This window comes from Sander vitreus, chromosome 4 (genome assembly GCF_031162955.1).
Source record: "Sander vitreus isolate 19-12246 chromosome 4, sanVit1, whole genome shotgun sequence".
Taxonomy (NCBI): domain Eukaryota; kingdom Metazoa; phylum Chordata; class Actinopteri; order Perciformes; family Percidae; genus Sander; species Sander vitreus.
The window spans coordinates 6,398,469-6,417,009 of record NC_135858.1 but is presented as its reverse complement, the minus strand read 5'-3'; the positions used below and the strand labels follow the sequence as shown (position 1 = coordinate 6,417,009).

Sequence of the window (18,541 nt, the reverse complement as noted above, 5' to 3'; positions counted from 1 at the left end):
CTGGTAAAACGCTGCTGGTAAGAACCACATTTTATGTTCGACAAGAATGCCTTCCGAAAACCGGGAGGAGCTCTGAGTCTATGCAATATGCAGTTAACCATGCAAGCGCAACGATTCTTATGAATATGCAGCCAGCTTGGCGAACAGAAATACTGTGTGGGTAAAAATAAATAGACATACCCATGGGACCAGTTCACATTTACACAGAACCGCGGATTATGGTGTATTTAGTGCAGGGGTGGGGATTTACAATGTGCTGTTCATAATGCTTAATTTATAAGCAGTCTCAATGTCACTGAGGGCACAGAACACGCGGGCAACATTTAGTAGCCTAATGGCTTTAATCTCAGATTCACATCAAAACACAAAGTGGTCGAGTTGGAGCAAACAAGCAAGCAGTGGCTTTGATGCTTTCTGGAAACAATTTACTGTATTGGATCAGGCCTTCTTTTAGTCTTCAGACATTTAAAACATATTTGTATATACAGACTCCTTATTTAAATGTGAAATCTACATGGTTTGAAGTTCATATTGACTCCCTGAGGCTTACAGTCTGCTTTATATTCTCTTGTGTATTGAGCTATGGTAGAATCAAACATTAAAGGAGTGTTAGATTAACACTATCACATTAGAGCATCATATTGACTCAAAAAGTCGCCAACTCAGTGAAAAATGACAAATGTAAAACAAATGCAGTCAGTGCAGTGTGTGAAAACTCAGTGATGTGATTTAGCTGAATTTTTTTTTATTCTCAAAGACTATAGATCAGTCCAAGGACTATTTTTTTTTTCTTTCTAAACAGTCATCATCAGTCTCACTGAGCAGGGTGTAGTCAGCAGGGAGCCTAAACACACCAAGCCACAATTTGAGTTAGAGGAGGTGGGCTTTTAAATTTCTCACTGCGGGGTCCTCAATGGAGAGAAGAGCTAATAACACCTGGAAAGGAGGAGAGCCTCATTATTCAATGAGGGCTAAGGCGTGTCTCCATATGCTGGCCCTCACCAGCCATTAGGCACTCGCTGAACAAATCTGCAAGAAGCCTGTTCGTGCTTAGAAATGCAATCTCTTATAAACCTTTTTTAGAATATTCAAGGCTTAAATGTTGCTGCTGTTGTTAATGGAACTGTTATTTCCATAAAGAGATAACATAGCAAGCTCAATATAAAATCATTGCAGTATGATAAAAGGGTATTGTCCATTTTCTGAATATCATTTTTTTTTTTTATGTGGTACAAGTCACTTTCAGACTATGGCAGGTTTGGAGCAGACAGATGTTGACAAGACTCTTTGTGTTTGAGTCTGCTCTTTTTTTATGAAGCCTCATCTTTGTCTTTTCATTCCTACTGTTATTATAAGAAAATGTCCATACACATACCTTTTAAATAAATCGCACTAGTAGGGATATTGGTCTAATTCTTTCTAGGTTATATCAAAATAGATAGCAGTATACTATTTAGTTTCTTTTGATTGGCACTTTAAAGCAAACACAATGTGTGTGTTTATGTATGGAGACATGCTGTAATACAACTCTGTCCGTATTTCCCATGTTGTTTCTTCCCCGCTGTGTACCGTCCTGCAGACTCGGCCTTACCATGTCCTGGTTGTTGGCCATGTGGATTAGCCTCGGTTTCCTGCTGTTGTGCCAGGCCACACTCTACCAGACCATCCAGCAGCACCATGTGGCCCGGCCCGGTCGCACCGACATTCTCACCCTGGGTACGTGTTCCTCTTTGTCAGATTTCGGCTTCACAGCACAGCATTACAGTGCGAGACGTTGCCCTCTCGATGGGGCAGCAGTTCTCAGCTTTGGCTGTTTTAAAAGCAACAGCAAGAGACTGCTGCACAATGTCAGAATGATTTGCCACAGTACTGTATTGTAACATGATTCACCGTGCTCACAGTAAAGCAAAGGAAAAGACTGCTAATTGTTCTTGCATGTTACGTTCTTATATTTAGTCATACTGTATCTATACATTTTGTGCTATTTATAGAAGAAATATGTAGGTTGTTTTCTTCTGTTTAAATCTCAACATGGAAACCCTGTAGGATAAAGAGCATCTTCAAACATTGTGACTGTTACGAGTAGGACAAGCTGTAGGCAAAAAATCCCTATTACTGTGCTGGTAGCCAAGGGAGCTTTGATCACTGTGGCTTAGATGGAAATGACAATTATGTTTCCCTCTTTTGCACTAGCAACGTTTCGCAATTAAGCCCGACGCCTTCTGCACCGTAGGGGCAAAAGGGGAGGGTAGACACTGAGGCGGATCTAATTCTCTGATTATGGAAAAGCTTACCAGCATTGCTTATGGTGTATGTGGGAGTGTTACAGGGAAGGCAAAGGTTTTCTTGAGCAAAGCGAGGGCTTTCTTTAAGCTTCTAACAATGAGTGTGACTCCCATGCTGAACCCTCGTTCAGAGTGGGGCTCTCTCCAGAAGCCAAGTGGCTGTTAAACATTGATGCTATCTCCTGCTTGGTTCGCTTTGTGTGTGTTGCATTGCCAAGCAAAAAAGACAGTAGTTGAAGCACAGCAAGAGGGGAAGTGAAAGGGAAAAAGTCCTGCATTGAATTTTCCATGCTTGTGTTGAACATTGGTGGCTTTAAGCAGCATGTTGGAGAATTGGCTTACTTTTGGTTTAAAACAGCTGACACCAGAACATCCCAGCTATGATAGATATAAAGTTCTCAAAGTATCTCGGTCCCATTAATTGGAACGAGAGGGTGAGGGATGAGCGACAGAGAGCTCCAAATGAATTTTTAAAGGCTGGCTTCCAGTTTTTATTGTTTTGTTTTTTTTCCTTCTTTTTGACTGGATGGCAAGTCGAGCTTGGTGCCAAAGATGTACAAGGAAGTGCAAGGCTCAGTAAGTGTCTCTTGAATAATGCAGTTGTCCCAAAGGGAAAGAAAGGGGGGAAAAAAAATAAGAGCCCCCTCCCCACCCCTCCCTTCAACCACCACACCCGTTGTAGATCTAGAAGAGTCATCTAGGCAAAAGATTGTTGGCTGAGGGTTCTCTGGAAGATTTCTGTCACACAGATGAACTCACAGACTTACTGCATACAACATTAAGGAGGGTACAGAAATGCACATGCTCACACATTTACACACCATTTTCTCACTGAGGCCATTATGGTGTGGCATTTTCATGGGCCATCTGGGGATACTGGAGCTGTGTCAGGACACATCAGGTCTGAGAGGATGTAAGCTTACACTGTACAGGTGGATGATAAACACACACTCTGTTGATATGATCTTTTTAACTCTCAGATTTCATTTATGTTATTATACTGGTTTAGGCTGAGCCTCTCAATTTTGTTTAACATCACCAAGAGGCAATCAAAAGAGATGTTTTACAGTGTACCAGCATTCACACTGAGACGATGCTTACAGTGTTATTTAAACACAAGTACTCTCAAGAAAACTTTTAAAATTAAACAAACTGTGATGGATGACAGCCATAATTGGTACTGACAATCATAATCTGAGGACATGTTATGACATTTTACTATGCTTATCAGGCTTCCTAGGGATGAGGGTCTATCACCACTGGGCGCACGAAGAGAACACATCTGTCTGTGTTTTTTTTGTTTTTTTTCCTCTGCTGCTCGGCAACTGTACAATTTACAGTATATCATGTTTTTTTAAGAGGATTAAGTTGACATCAATCTTACTCAGCCGTGGAGTAGCGTTAACCCATCTAACCAGAACTGCTCTCTCAGAATTGAAATGCTATGATGAATATTTGAATTAGAATTGATTTTATAATTTGAGAAGCTCTCTGGTTTCATTGAGGCCAGAACCCTCAAATACTGTATAAATAGATATGGCTATGTAGGGTGTAGCAAAAAAAATGTCTTGCCATGAAAAATCCATTGGCTTTAATGCTTTTTTTTTTTTTTTAGGTAATCAAATCATGTTTCCGTGTTTCTAAACAACGATGAGAAGATGTGTGATATACTGCTTGCCATTCAGAAAATTAAGTTGTGAAATGGTTTCATTAACGAAGCATGAGAAATACAAGATTCAAAATGTCTGTGCTGATAAACAGATTAATAGTAATTTTTAATCTTAGACTCACACATGCCTTCAATTTGCTCAGATTATTGATTCATTATTGTTTTATTGCTTGATGACAAGATAGGCGAAGCTGCTTATCTGTACCTTGTGATGTGGCATGCTTTGCTACTGGACTGTTTTCTGGACAGTCATATTCCACATTTTAAAGGGAAGTCAGGGGTTGGTATGTAGTAGGAAAACATGTCCTGAAATAAATTTTTGTGAATTTTGGCATGCAGCCCAGCTGACTGTGTGAGATACTGAGTGGTACAAAAACTCACAAACCATCCCACATAGACAAAGATACACAGACAAGGGGCTGTGCGAGTATCTGAGGAGGAAGTGAAGGTCATGTTGAGCTCTGGCCTGTTGAGCTGTCGTTGCATACCAAAGAAAAAGTGACTGCTGAGATAAAGCTTCAAGATCGCATTGATTTTATTTATTTTTCAAATGTTTCTGTGACAAATCAGCATAGTCACCACTGAGGCAGAGATTGAATAACGAGTTGCCTGACTGCTCCGTCACCTGCTCAGGAAGCGGTGCCTCTCTCTTTCCCATGAGCCTCTGCGCCACACAGCCTCCCCTGCATCCTGCTACTGTGGCTGAAGATTGATGGCGGCCTGATTCTGGGCAGCCAATTCTGGTCTCTTAAGAAATAATCCACTACATTGACAGATGAGCTGAATGTGACAACACACACACACACACACACACACACACACAAACACAAAAGCCCCGTTCTGCAGTCTCCCCACCTGCCAACACAGCGAGCAGAAGTGCTCATTGCCGAGACTGCTGCTTGCAGAAACCAGGCCATTCTTGACAGGACATAGTATTGGACTCCATCACAAGTCAGTAAAAGTTCAACAGATTTATGTTGTCAGTACATTGCTGAAGTTACTGCAGATTAAGTGTTAAAAAAAGCGCTCCCAACTGTCTACAGTATTGTCATTTAGTTACTCTACGCAGGTATTGTATTTATTTACCCTTGTTCAGTTGAAGTATGCATACAGTAGCCATGTTCATAATGTATCAATACCCAGAGGGGACGTCTGAATATAACAACACTTTAGCTGCTGCTTTTATTATATTGACTCTGACAGGGCAGTTTAAGAGAGTCTCAGATCTAATAGAACAACATGATTCCTGTTCCAGGTGCAGCTGTAAAACTAACTCTACTTGCCTGTTACACTTTGATAGCATTCTGCTGCTGACATTTTGTTTAAACCCTCCTGTTGTCCTCGGGTCAAGTTTGACCCATTTTCAAAAAGTTTCTATGTCAGAAATGTGGGTTTTCTTTCAAACAAATTGTCAAAAAGAAATAACGTGGATGGTTCCCTACAATGCTCTTCACAAGTAAAATAAATGATCAGTTCACTATTTTCATTGAATTTGGGTGTTTAATTCAATTTTATAGCATTTAAGAAAATAACTGATGAAATAACGTTGAAAAGAGCTTCAGAAACATCGAAAAAAGGGACAAAAACATCTGGAAAAAAAAAAAAAAAAATCAGGTATAGTGATAAAAGTGTCAAAGAGACCAAAACCCAGACCCAGAAAAACTAAAAACTGCGTGGTTGACGGGAAGACAACACAAGGGTTAACCTTTTTTGGCAGCCATGATGACAAGGCAGTACAGTGTATATGTGCATAATTACAGAACTATACTCAACTCCTTATTGTGTAATTGATCTGCTGTTTATTTGAAAGAATACCATAATCAAAGGCTGAAATGATTAAACTGAGAGCCATAGGCATGCTGATTTTTGCATGTACATAAACAATGTGACACAGTACACAGAATTGGTAATGGTGTACAGTAGTTGAAAAGGCTGATAACGGATGCAGTGGTGTTGCCGTTATGGTTTCATCCACTGATTTGTGAAGTCTAATCACAGATGATTGGAAGGCATTTTAATGAGCTCATTGTTCAGTGTTCCATAATGTTCAAAAACTCTTTGAGGTGGAAGAAAACATGTAATTACTCTGATTAGCCAAGATGCATCATATGGTCAAACACGAGCAACAGCGTGATCATCAACAAGGATGTGTTGGGTAAATTAAGAAATGCATCTTCAGCTTCAAGTACACAACCTGTCAAAAATAATGTAGTGCTCAACTTTAGCTCTCTGTATCTTGAGCTTCAAGCTCAAGTTTTTTTTTTTTAAACTTTAGACCTAAGGGGTTGGGGGTTTTAGGGAACATCTGACAAGATACAGGGTGTTGAAATGAACCCTGAACTTGATTTAGGATAGCTGTCTTTTGCTAAATGAGGACAGGGTTGATGTCTGGAAGTACACACATACACAGTATGAATTGATTTTTCTTTCCTTTTTTTCCCCCCATTGCCGAACGGATGGCTGCTTCAGAAGATTGATTGATTATTATTTTTCTGGCAGTGTTTGGAAATGCGAAGAAATTAGCTTCACTGGCACACAAAGTGAAAGAACACACCGTTTTCAACTAGGAACTCATTTCCATAGTTCTCAGCCTCCTTATTACCAAGAGCTTGGCGTTAGCGGTAGAAACGCAAAAGTGAATATGCACTGTTTTTTTTTTAGACAGTCATCTCTTCAAAGTGGTAATTTTGCTGCTTCGCTTTTGCTGGAGGTGTGAGAGCTTTTATGAACGGAAGATCCATCCATACCACCCACAGGAACAGCTTTCCGTATAGGCTCCCTTTGTTTTTGTTTTGCAATTAAATCTGCTTTATTTACATTCCCATTAAACTGTGGGGACTAATTGGTGTGGGAATTGATGGTGAAAGAAAATTCAATTAAATTACACTCACTTCAATGGATGATGCCTTAATCATATTTTTCCAGATCCAAGTCATGTCCATGGTTGTGGAAAAGCCCTTCTTTCATCCATGCTTTTTTCTTTTACTAAATATTCACTTGTGTGTGTATCATGTAAAACCACCTCTTTAAGAGCTAAATTAAACTATTGGGCGATGGGAATCATGAATTATATATGATGCAAATTATTAGGAACATTCAATTTTTGAACATGGCATCTGCAAATCCTGCCTTTTGCCAACAAAGGAAGTAAAATCCTATAATCTACCCCCACATGGGATTATAATTGCTTTGAAAATGTTGGGTTTAGGTAGAGAGCTCATCTGCACTATATGATCTCACTTTCTATCACACAGCATGCCCTTCGAGGTAATGAAAGCAACCTTTCTAAAAAGGCAATAACTGCCTGATCATTCAGGTGCCGAGCAGCTCTTTCTCTGTGCCTGGCCTCTTCCCCCCAGCCCTTCATCGTCTTGCCCCCCCCACCGACTCCCCACCTCTCCCTCCTCCCTCCTTCCATCTCCTCGTCTCTATCGGCCCCTCAGACGATTTGTCATGGATCAGATGAGACAATTTGTCATGGATTAGTGCACTTAAATGTCTGTGTGATAGTGGAAGCAGTCACTGGAAAAGCTTAGGAATCCTATTACATTGCGTTTTATGGCCAGCGAGAGGGGAGGTAGGAGTGGAGGTTGAACTGGCACTTCCTATGGTCTGTATGCCATTTCTTGGCTTTTTCTCTCCACACATAATCAAATATTCACTTAGAGGTGAGCTCCACTGATGTGTCTAAACTAGGAAAGTAGAACAGAAGTTGGCAAATGTTCTTTCTTGGTTGACCACTTGCTCAATATGTAGCCATTTAATTGACTGTTTACTAAGCCCCGCTATTCCTGTCACAGTCAAGCTTTCTGTTTTAGCACAGCACATACACAGTTCACAATGATAACAGCGGTACATGTACCACTCAGAAGTCGTTGACACTTTTGAAACTTTGATTTCACACAGAAATGAACAAAAGCATGCTTCGTATTTCTAGCTACGTTGGATTTTGTCAACTGTAATGCCAACTGTCGCTAGCTGATTTGATCAGCTATGGCTAGCTAGCGTAGACTAATGTTAAAAGCCAGTGTTGGTTGAAAACCAGTGTTGGTTGAAACATGTTTCCAGATGGTCTGTTTTAAAACGAGACCGTGTCAAGGGGTTATAAATGTGTTTCTCTAAATTCTGATATGCTAGCATTTTAGCTCCACACAGTGGATGTTCCAGTCCTGAACAGATATCTTTCTAACATTACCTGTAACCATAGACTATATATTAATGGACAGCGCATGTGTGATGTCACCCATTGGTTTTTGGAGATCTGCTATCCGTCTTTGTTTGCCGTTACGGACGCAGCCATCCTGGTTGTGGATGTGACGATTTTAGACGTGAGGGAGGAGCTGCTTACACTCTACGTTACGTTACACACTTTCACTGGCAATCACATCATAGCCCCCTGCTTCATCGCTTTATCGCCGATTTTAAAATCAACGAGACCATAATTCAAAAAATGAACATGATTCTGTGTTGCAGAAGACTTAAAACTAGCGATTGAGACCATAAACTCATTATGAAAATGGTTACTGAGGTAATAAATCAAGTGAGAAGTGGGTCACGTTCTCATAGACTTCTACAGAAACCGCCCTCGTGTCGCCCCCTGCTGGCATTCAGATATAATGCAGGTTTAAGGCACTTCCACATTTGCAGCACTTCGCCGAACCGGATGCGTTGTCCATTAATATTAACAGTCTATGCCTGTAACCACAGACACGTTCATTGCCTTTTGAAAAATGCTAGGTTACTGCTGTAGGCAGTTAGTTGTTCTGATTCACCTGTGGCAATATTGTATCAGTAGCAGCAGTATTTATTTACTCAGTGGTCTTTCTCCTCTTAAGCCTTTAACTGTCTGTACTGGTGCATTTTGTCCCTCCTTGAGTGAGATTAGATTGTAGTAGAATAGAGCCAATTCTTCTTTGATGTCAGATAATTGTATCAGACAGAGTGCACAGGTGCTATTTAACACAGGTGGCTCATTCCAGCAATTATTTCTGATAAATAGAAGAATATGAAATTAGACAAACCAGTCACACAGTGTTCAAACAACCCATCTGTCTAGCAATACCTTGAGACACATGTCTGTCGCAGTCTATTTTCAGCTGTCTGTTGTAAATAGTCCTCTATGTGTACTTTTCTTCTGTCAGATTGTATTCATTCCAGCGCGTTGCAGCACATTCATTTTATTTATACTAAACAGAGCAGCAAGAAGTTACTGTATCATACATCATTACCATCTTTATTCATACAATATCTTATGCAGCTTCTCCATCACCTCTAGGCCCCTCAAGCCCTTTAGTGGCATCTCGCTGGAGTGAAATAGCTTGCTTATGTTAATGGTGCAAAGAGACACACTGCCAGGTAATTGTGATGCAGCAGAGCTACTACGTGGCATCATTTAGAACCACTGCGGGGGACAAATGTTGCTCATTGAGTGTTTTGTTTGCAGAGGACTCACTTTTCCCTGAGCAACTCATTTACGCAGTGGCAGTCAAATTAGGTTGTCTTAACCATACTACTAATTTACTTTCTAAATCGTTTCACTTTGCTCCATTACTTTTTTTGGCAATACATTTTTTTGTAGAACACAATTTTTAGTCACAATTTAGGAAATGACAGCCAACAGAATCTAAAAAAAAAAGATACATTGTCTTTCCCATATAGCTGGTTATTTCAGAGTACCAAGTGCATATTTTAAGCCATGTTTTTCTCTTCTCTGGCTTCACTTCTGAAAATGTTGAAATACTGTAGACACAGAATCATTGATTCTGGATTTCAGCTTCTGCGTCTGGATTGATGAATTTCTTGTTTGTTAACATTTTAGCTTCTGAAATATTTATAGTTAAATATCTGTATTTCTACTTTAAAGCAGCTATAATCAATATTTGAATACATTATTAATAATGGATCACATGACTACTTATGTATGTGAATGGGGTTGCTCGTAGTGACAAACCCACAGACAATTATTTCCCGTCTCTGCAGTTTTCCTCAGTTCTACAAGCTTTATAGCTTCGTTTTGGATACCCTGGCCACAACTTGCTGTTTTGGTTCAGTGTCAGGTTTCTCACAGCGTTGTTTTTGGCTGCTTTTTTTTTTTAAGCAAAAAAAGCTCCTGATAAACCCGCTGTACACTATCTGCCCAGTACCAAACGGCAGACAAACAAAGTTAGCTACTAGCTGGTGAACATAGTGGAGCATTTAGCAGCTATAGAAGCCACATATTGTGTTCAGGAGTTGGTGGAGACCCCCTTACCTACATAAACTCACACAATGTGTAAAAACAAAATGTGTGTTTTAGAATTGTTTTCACACTCATAATAACGTGAAACTTTAGCTGGATATGTTCACTCTGTTGCCAAGGTGACTTGCTTTCTCAGTTTGGCCCGGTGAATCATTCATTTGAGCCCCGACAGGGGACAAAAATGGATTATGGGGTTTGGAATTATGGAAACAGAAATCCTCTTGCTTGAATATGTCCCCACTTGTCAAGCAAATGATTGAAAGTCCGTCTAAATTTTCCACCCGGGGTGCTCTGTCAGCATTAGCTGAGGTCTATTTGTCTTGTCTGATGTGTCTGGATGAATCTATGTGGCTGCTGTGTCGAGGCAGCACCGTATTGTCTTATCACAGCTTTATCTGACAGCAGACGCTCTAATAATGGAACTTAGGTTGAGATGTCACAGTTAACTGTTCACTGCTATACGGAATACGACACATGAGATAGACACTGCCAAATACCTGAATAAATGGACAGGATGTCTTATTTTAATCTGCATTAGCCACCATGTTGTGGTTTTCACACTATTGTATATCATGTATTGAATTTGTATATCATGTATTGAATGTGCCAGTCACTTGTACTGTACACAGCGAGAACGGCGACAGACTGATGAAAATGTAGGACAATTAGTAGCCACTGTCCCTGCAATGTATCTTCATTTGCCACAGTATCTCCAGCACGTCAGGTTCACTGAACATGGCTCAATGCCCTCATACCTTACTGCCCGACGCCCGTTGGCCAGGAGAGTGAGAGAATGAAGGATGAGGTGGCACTTGCATGTGTCGGTCTGTAGCCTAATGACCCAGAGGAGATTTCTCGCTCACACACTGTCTCTCTCCCTACTTTTATGCTCTTTGTCTTTGTCGTTCTCTGGACACTTCGTCTGCCTATTAGCTCCGCAGCTCCTCTGCCTCGGGTCTTATCCCAATCTTATTCTTTATACTCACAAACTCCCCTATACAGCTTCCTCTGTAGACTTGCCAAAAAAGACACGTTTAACTTCAATTATCTTGGGAAACTGAGAAAAGCTGGCAGTGTCTATTTGCAAGGAAATGCGTATTATTTTGAACCTCAGGCAGCCAGGCAGGCTATGGAGGATTTCTCTTCCTCATCTCACGTCCAAGATGTTTAAGTGGTTATGTGCTGAGCTTTTCCAACAAAAATACCTTTTGACCTGCTTTTTGTATGTGTTTTTTTTTTTTTTTTGAGTTGAATTTAAATGAGGATTAATGCCTGCTCTAAGGCACTTGTTCAACCTTTTTCTCTGAAGGCATCAGTGGAAGTATGAGGATGGCATACATGTGTACAAAATAAGAGTGTGATTGGAACTGAGCTGATGGAACTGAATACCTTTCAACATGCTGTCTTTGATCATAAAAAAACTTTTCCTCTTCCTCGTGGATTTCAGCCCTCTCCAAGGCATTAACTGCAAGGCACACATGCATGCTAAATAAAGAGTGCTGGAACTGTACTGATGTACTGTATAACTGGATCCCTCACCTCATCTCTTATCATTATATTTTTGTTTCTGTCCTTGTGGAGTTGAATCTGCATCAAGGCCTGTGGGCTTAAGCTCCTTCATTAAAGACAAACAAAAACATCAGTTTTTATAATCTTGCTGCTGAGCTTTTACATTTGTAGGACATCCTGGCTATAAGTCAGGGTGCAAAATAATTTCATCCCTGCAAAGGGAAAAAGCATAGGGAGCTGCACTAACATGTGCCCAACATTTGCCTCCAAACTGTTCAGGTTAATGCATACTGTCCATACCACAGCAAATGTTAAAGTAGAAGAGTCAGTTAACTGGATATTTGTGTTTGATCTCATATTTTACCAATTTCGTGCTGTAAAAATGTTTTTTTCTCAGAAAACCTAATCATTTCTCGTTTCTTACAAGCCATTTTATATTTTTTTCCAGTGACTACATCCCTGTTAATGTCTGTGACTTGTTGTAAGCGTGTAATGAAAAGTCTACTCAGAGCTGAGCCACTGTGTTCCGCTCTCTCAGGATCAACGGCTTTAGTTTTGCTCTCAGCAGATGCAAAAAAAAAAAAAAGCACAGTAACAGTGTGATATTTCGTTGAAGAGAGAAGAAGTACCTCTGGCTCACGCACTGTATATTAGCTTTTAGTATTACATTCCACCTCTTCCCCTGTTTTGCTGAGTGCAAGCCTAGCGCAGAGCTGCGCTCACATCTCAACATGACTCCCCCTTTTCTCTTAGATGCAATCAAAGCGCAAGCCTTTGATTTAACCATGAATAAAATACAGAAATGTTTTGTGGTACATTCAGTGGAGTGAGCGCCACCTGTGTCTAGTTTGAATGGTACACTTTTTACACTTTTGTTTTACAGAATGCATGTCAGGCAGAGAGCTGGCAGAAAGAGATGGAGCTGTCTCTGTCTCAGAACTTATTTGAATCACAGCCACCAGTATTATTCATTCACTATCTTAGCCACTTATATTGTACTTCCACACCTTTTATCATATGTCTGATTGCAGGTTGGATATGCTCACATGCTGTTAGCATGATAATAATTCTCTATACATGACAGAGCACCACCTTACTAATAAAACATAGCTTTTGCAGGAGTTGCTGCTTTTCATTGTTTTTTTTGGGATATAGAGGAGCTGTGCGCTTCCTGTCAGGGCAGTCACACCACATTGAGTCTCTGTGCAGCAGCATGTTGCAGTGATGTTATTACAGTTTTGGATGATTCACATGAGAGGGCAGGCAGGCAGACAGCATAACTTTTTTTTTTTTCTCCTCTTGACTCTTCAGCAAATGAGAAATGTCACCCACAGCTGCAGCTGGGGCAGGCTTGAGGGGGTACATATTTAAAAAAGCCATGACTATTTGTTTTACTGGTGTAATATTGGAGGTATACATGCTAAGAAGGGTGAGGGTAAAGGAATACTTTTGAAGGGCAGAGTGGTAAAGAAGATGGAAACCCCAGAACAAGGCTCATTAGTGGCTGGAAGTATGAGTTTGACTCATACATATAAAAATATCTGACAAAACTATATGTGCATTTCGCTTGTTTCGTTTGTGTATCACAACATTGTGTCTTGGGTTGAGATGTGCGAATAGAAAAGGATCGGTTCCACTCAAGCACCCACTAAGGTGCAATAGTGTTTTCATTTTCAACCTCAAACCTTCTGTTAGATTGTACCTTAGCCTTTTGATAACTTGGTGTTAGATGTGTCACACAGATTGAAGTCCACATTATACTGTCATACATCCTTTTTTGTTGACTTTTCTTATAGTAAAACGACAGTGTGACTTATGTTAATGTTACCTACATAAGTTTACAGTGCATGCCACATTCTTATCTAATGATGTGTCATTATTTTAACTTAGTTATCTATGGTTGCCTTTACAGGACAAACTTTACAATGTCAAATCAATCTCCAAATGACTGCTGCTCTGGCCCACAAAGACGCCTCAAATAAAGATAATGGGATGTGGGAATGAAGTTTATGGCAGCATGTTTGAGAAGGGTTATTGCTTGTGGAGATCATGTCCTCTTATGAGAGACTGAAAGTACAGTGTACTGTAACACAATCACCAAAGATGTCAACGGTTCCTGGATGGGCTCAGATTTATCTTAATTCTCTTCTGTTTCGTCTTACTCATTTTATTCTTATTGACTTATAGTTATATAGTTAATTTTATTTTACTTTGTTATAAATGTGGTTCTAATCAAGTTTTAGGTCATTAAATGCTGCAGTGGTTTTGGGTCAGGTCTGGCTAAAACTAGATCTATATTGGTTTAGGTTTTAATAAAAAGTATACTTAATAGTATCTGTTAGGTCTGTATATGCATAATGTGATATGAAATCGCATTAAAAAAAAAAGAACCAAATCAAATTAAAGGTTTGTTTTTCATCTGAGTTGTTTAATTGTTTCAATAATTATTTAAGCAAAAATGCATTTGATGATTCCACCTTCTCAAGTGTGAGAATTTGAAACTAAATATATTTGGACTGATGGTGGGCAAAATTAATACATTTAAAGATGTCACCTTGGGCTTTGAGAAATTAATAAGAATATTGTTCACTATATTCTGGCCTTTTTACAACAAAACATTGAATGGATAAATCAGGAAAATAATCAGCAGATTAATTGATAATGAAAATAATAATTAGTTACAGTCCTAATTGACCTATACAGTAGTGACTGTTTAAACAGTTGGACATTTAATGTTCAACTCAATTGCATTTTTTTTACCCTTTGTGTCATTGCCTTAGGGGCCGTTCACATTGTACGCGGCATGCGCTGCGCTCGCTGCTAGGTTGTCCTATTCCCAAATATATTTGTTGTGCTTGCCGCCGGGCTCAGCGCAAATTTACGTCATACATGCGCCAATATTTGAATTCACGTCATGTCTGCAGTACATGCGACATTGTGTAGGATACACAGTAGTGATTTGGTAGCGAAGATGTTTCTGTCTTTGAACCAAAAGAAAGCCTTGGCACTTGCCCTGGTTGTGAAGAGAAGACGGAGCAAGGCAGCAGGAAGAAAGGTGTGGGTGCACGAGACCCTCAGGTCCAGAGAGCAGTTGGGGGAATTCTGGCTGGTGAAGGAGCTCCGCTTTCACTGTGACCGGTTCAAGGGGTACTTTCGGCTCAACAGGGAGCAATTCGACAGTCTGCTGACGAGAGTCTGGCCTACAATTTTCCGGACGCGAACACCATTCCGAAAGCGCATTTCTACAACGGAGCGTCTGGCTATTTGTCTCTTCCTGACGTGTGGCTCCAGAAAAGACGGTATGGTAAAGTACTTCCAAGTACTTTTTTGGTCTGCCCCTGCACCACTTTTTTGTCTCTCTGTTGCCTCCTCTCCTTTATGTACCTGTCCCTTAGGTTCTTCCACCTTTTCTTACACTCCTCCTCTAAATAGATGAAGACGTGTGGATTATTTGCATTTCTAAATAAAATGTTGCATTTCAACACTGTCATGCATGTTTATATACATAAGTAAGAGGGCCGCAGTCATTGCAGTTGGGTATAATAAAGCTAAGATATGAGCCTACATTCATACATTCATCATTAATTTTCTGGAAAACACTTTGTTTAATGCATATGTGCAATTAATTCCTCCAAAACTGGAGTTTACACACTTGGAAATGGGTAGTTATTCTGTGTAAAGGCCATATACCTAACTACCTATATGTGAACTTCAATGAAAATGAACATGACTTGTGTCAATCAGTCCAAACATATTTTACATCATAGAAATATACAAATACAAATATAGCCTACAAATACCTGTATGGAGCTGTATAATCAACTTGGTATTTGGTTTTCGCAGCTCATAACAGTAGGCTACAGTTCTTCTCAGTTGGCTTTGGCACTTTGGCGCATTTCTCAGATCAGAGATGACAATGTGTAACTTTGTCACATAGGGAATAGTGCTTCCTTTCATGTGCATTGTTCATTAGACTATACTTGAAGAGTAAATTGTTAAATATGGACAACAACACAAAGCAGTTTCACTATCTTGGTATAAACAATGGTGTAAGGACTTGTCAGTTTGATTCATTGGTATAAATACTTGCTTTGGACACAAACAAAAGATTTCCAGCAAGATACATGATCTTTCAGGTTAGTCACCTTGCGGTGCAGTTTACACCAATTGTTTTAAGAAATGCACTCACTGTTGTGCAAATGCAAATTATGATTTGACAAATGCACCAAAGTAACTGAGAAAAAATTTAACATAGGATTGTATTTCAATGGAGACTTGATTTCACATAGCTAAAACAAACCTGAATGATTTAAATTAAGAGGGTACAATAATCTACACAGCTGGCATGCCTATTATGGTGAAAATATGCTTCCACAGCATAGTTTTGCGTCCGAGGTCTCTGTATGTCCTTGAACTTGTGTAGTAACCTATACAGCTCTGGGAGATCGCTGACAGCCAAAATCAACCTCTCGTCCATGTTCTGTTTGTGATTCCATGTGTATTGTGTTTTTGTTGTTTTTTTCAGACACTTGAATGCACGTCGCAGCGCACTGCGGCCGCAAAATGCCGCTTCAGTTCTTGTGTACGCAAGCCATTGACAATAATGGGTTTCATAGCGCAGCGCTGCCTTTTAACCAAGTGTAAAGAATCTCAACCGGAAACACAATATCCATGTGATATGTGCATACGGTTAGTGCCGTATGTGCATACGGCACTAACCTACCGCCAGAATAAGATGAAGACACCGGAAATTAACTCGAGTACCATTTCAGCGTTGAAATGAATAGGCAGTGGTGGCCCAGAGGTTAGAGACGCTAGCTTGTGACTGAGAGGTCGTCGGTTCAATCTCGCGATATAGAATAGATAGAATCTGGTTGGGGAAAGTGAAAGAGTTGTCCCTCCCTCATTACCACCACTGAGGTGCCCTTAACCTCCAACCGCTCCAGTGGAGCTGCTCAGTGGCCAGCAGATCAGACTGTGGTTGTATTGGGCAGCTTCTAGGTATGAATGTGCAACTGGGTTCCTGCAAAAGAGGGGAGACCAGAAATGTATGTATGTATGTATGTGTATGTATGGACCTCTGTTAGCCAGGGGAGCGGTGTGCTAATGTCAGTAGTATTGGAAGGATCATGAACACGCCATCACATCCTGAAGTAGATGGCGTGTTCCAGTACAGAGCTCGTAAGTCCCCTCTAGGAGTCACGGCGAATACGAGCCCCTCGTAATCTTACAGGCTCTCATGAACACGCCATCTCATCCTGAAGTAGATGGCGTGTTCCAGTACAGAGCTCATAAGTCCCCTCTAGGAGTCACGGCTCACTCTGCAAGGGCGCTTGTAATAGGTCTTACACATGGGACAGCAGCGATAAAAACAGCCTTATATTCCTTTTCATGAGGAAGAGGGTATTGTGTAGTCTTAAATGAGGAATGTGGCTCTCATACTGTACAAATGAAGGATAACTTGTAATTGCATAAATTGCAGGTTGGTACAGTAGTGTAAAATGTTTAGAAACCATAAGTAAGTAATTGTTAAACTTGTCAATCTCTTATTGTTAGCCAGGCACAATGCGTATGCTTTGTGGCTGAATATGAGAGTGAATACAATTAAATTCATGTGTGCTGTGGATGTGATCCTGTTCAAGCCTTGCTGCCATTTGGAGGAGGCAGCAATGTGTTTGAACAGTGAGAGAATTTGGCCGATCAATCTAACGTCCACTGTCCAACGACAAGACTACCATCGATCATCGTTTACACGGTACATCTCATTCCCAGCAAGATGCTTGTTGCCATCTCATAACATTTTTCTCCAGAGATTTGCATGTTTGGCTGAATTCACCTGTTTGTTTGAACGAAAGAGGGGGAAAAGCGAATGAGCTTATGTGTATGGAAAAAAACGAGATAGGATGCGTCTGTCTGAGCCAGCCAACCAGCTTGCTGCGGTGCTGTTACAGAAGCCTGGCCAGACAGCTGGCATCCATTTGATCAGGGAGATGCTGTAATGGTGGGCCAATACTGGCTAAGAGAGTCTGTTACTGGGTCTTCATGAGCAGGCCATACTTCCATCTGACAGGCAGTGACAACTTTAACCTTTTTAAAAGCTTACCTTCTTCTACCCTACTGCTCCACTGATTTGTTGGCTGATGTGCATCAATGTCTGCATGTGGACATGACTGCATGTCCATCCACATTTCAAAGGTAATGCTAGTATTACTTACCTTTTATGATATCCACAAGACCTTCATGAGAACAAATTCAACAATTAATTTAACCTGACGTGTTTATGTAGCTACAACCTGACGCAAGTTATGGCTCCGTGTCATAACCTGTGTTCAACCTGTTTTTCAACAGGCTCTTTGGAGGTGCACTTAGGCACAGCGGTGCTTTAAACTAAATGCTAGCATCAGACTGCTAGCATGCTCACAATAAGTTGCTTACATGCTGATGTCTCGTAAGTGTTTACCATGGTCACCATCTTAGATTAGCGTGTTAGCATGGCAATATTTGCTGATTAGAACTTAACACAAAGTACAGCTGAGGCAGATTTAATTATTTTAGCAGGTATTGTAATGTATATGTTAAAAGTGAATCAAGGGGAATATAAATGTGTGAACCAAATGTAATCCAATCTATCCAATACTTGACGAAACATTTCACTAAAAACAAAAATATCAACCTAATTGTGGCGCTAGATCCAAAGTCAGAGGATGACTAAAATCAGTAGCTTTCATCCTTCATTCATCACACTTTCATCCATCTAATAGTTTTTAAGATATTTCTGTCTGGACCAAAGCAGTGGATGAACAGACAGGCTGACATTGCCATGTCACACTGCTAGCGTGA

The 18,541-nt window shown here is 40.3% G+C and overlaps 1 protein-coding gene across 1 annotated transcript in view; it reads left to right on the top strand.

The window, feature by feature from the left end:
- Positions 1-1,592: 1,592 nt before the first annotated feature.
- The window catches only part of tafa1b (TAFA chemokine like family member 1b), a 119,023-nt gene continuing 102,074 nt past the window's right edge, over positions 1,593-18,541 (top strand). The window contains exon 1 of the mRNA XM_078247375.1: positions 1,593-1,716. Coding sequence (XP_078103501.1) covers positions 1,593-1,716 — 124 coding nt within the window. The remainder of the gene's footprint in view (positions 1,717-18,541) is intronic.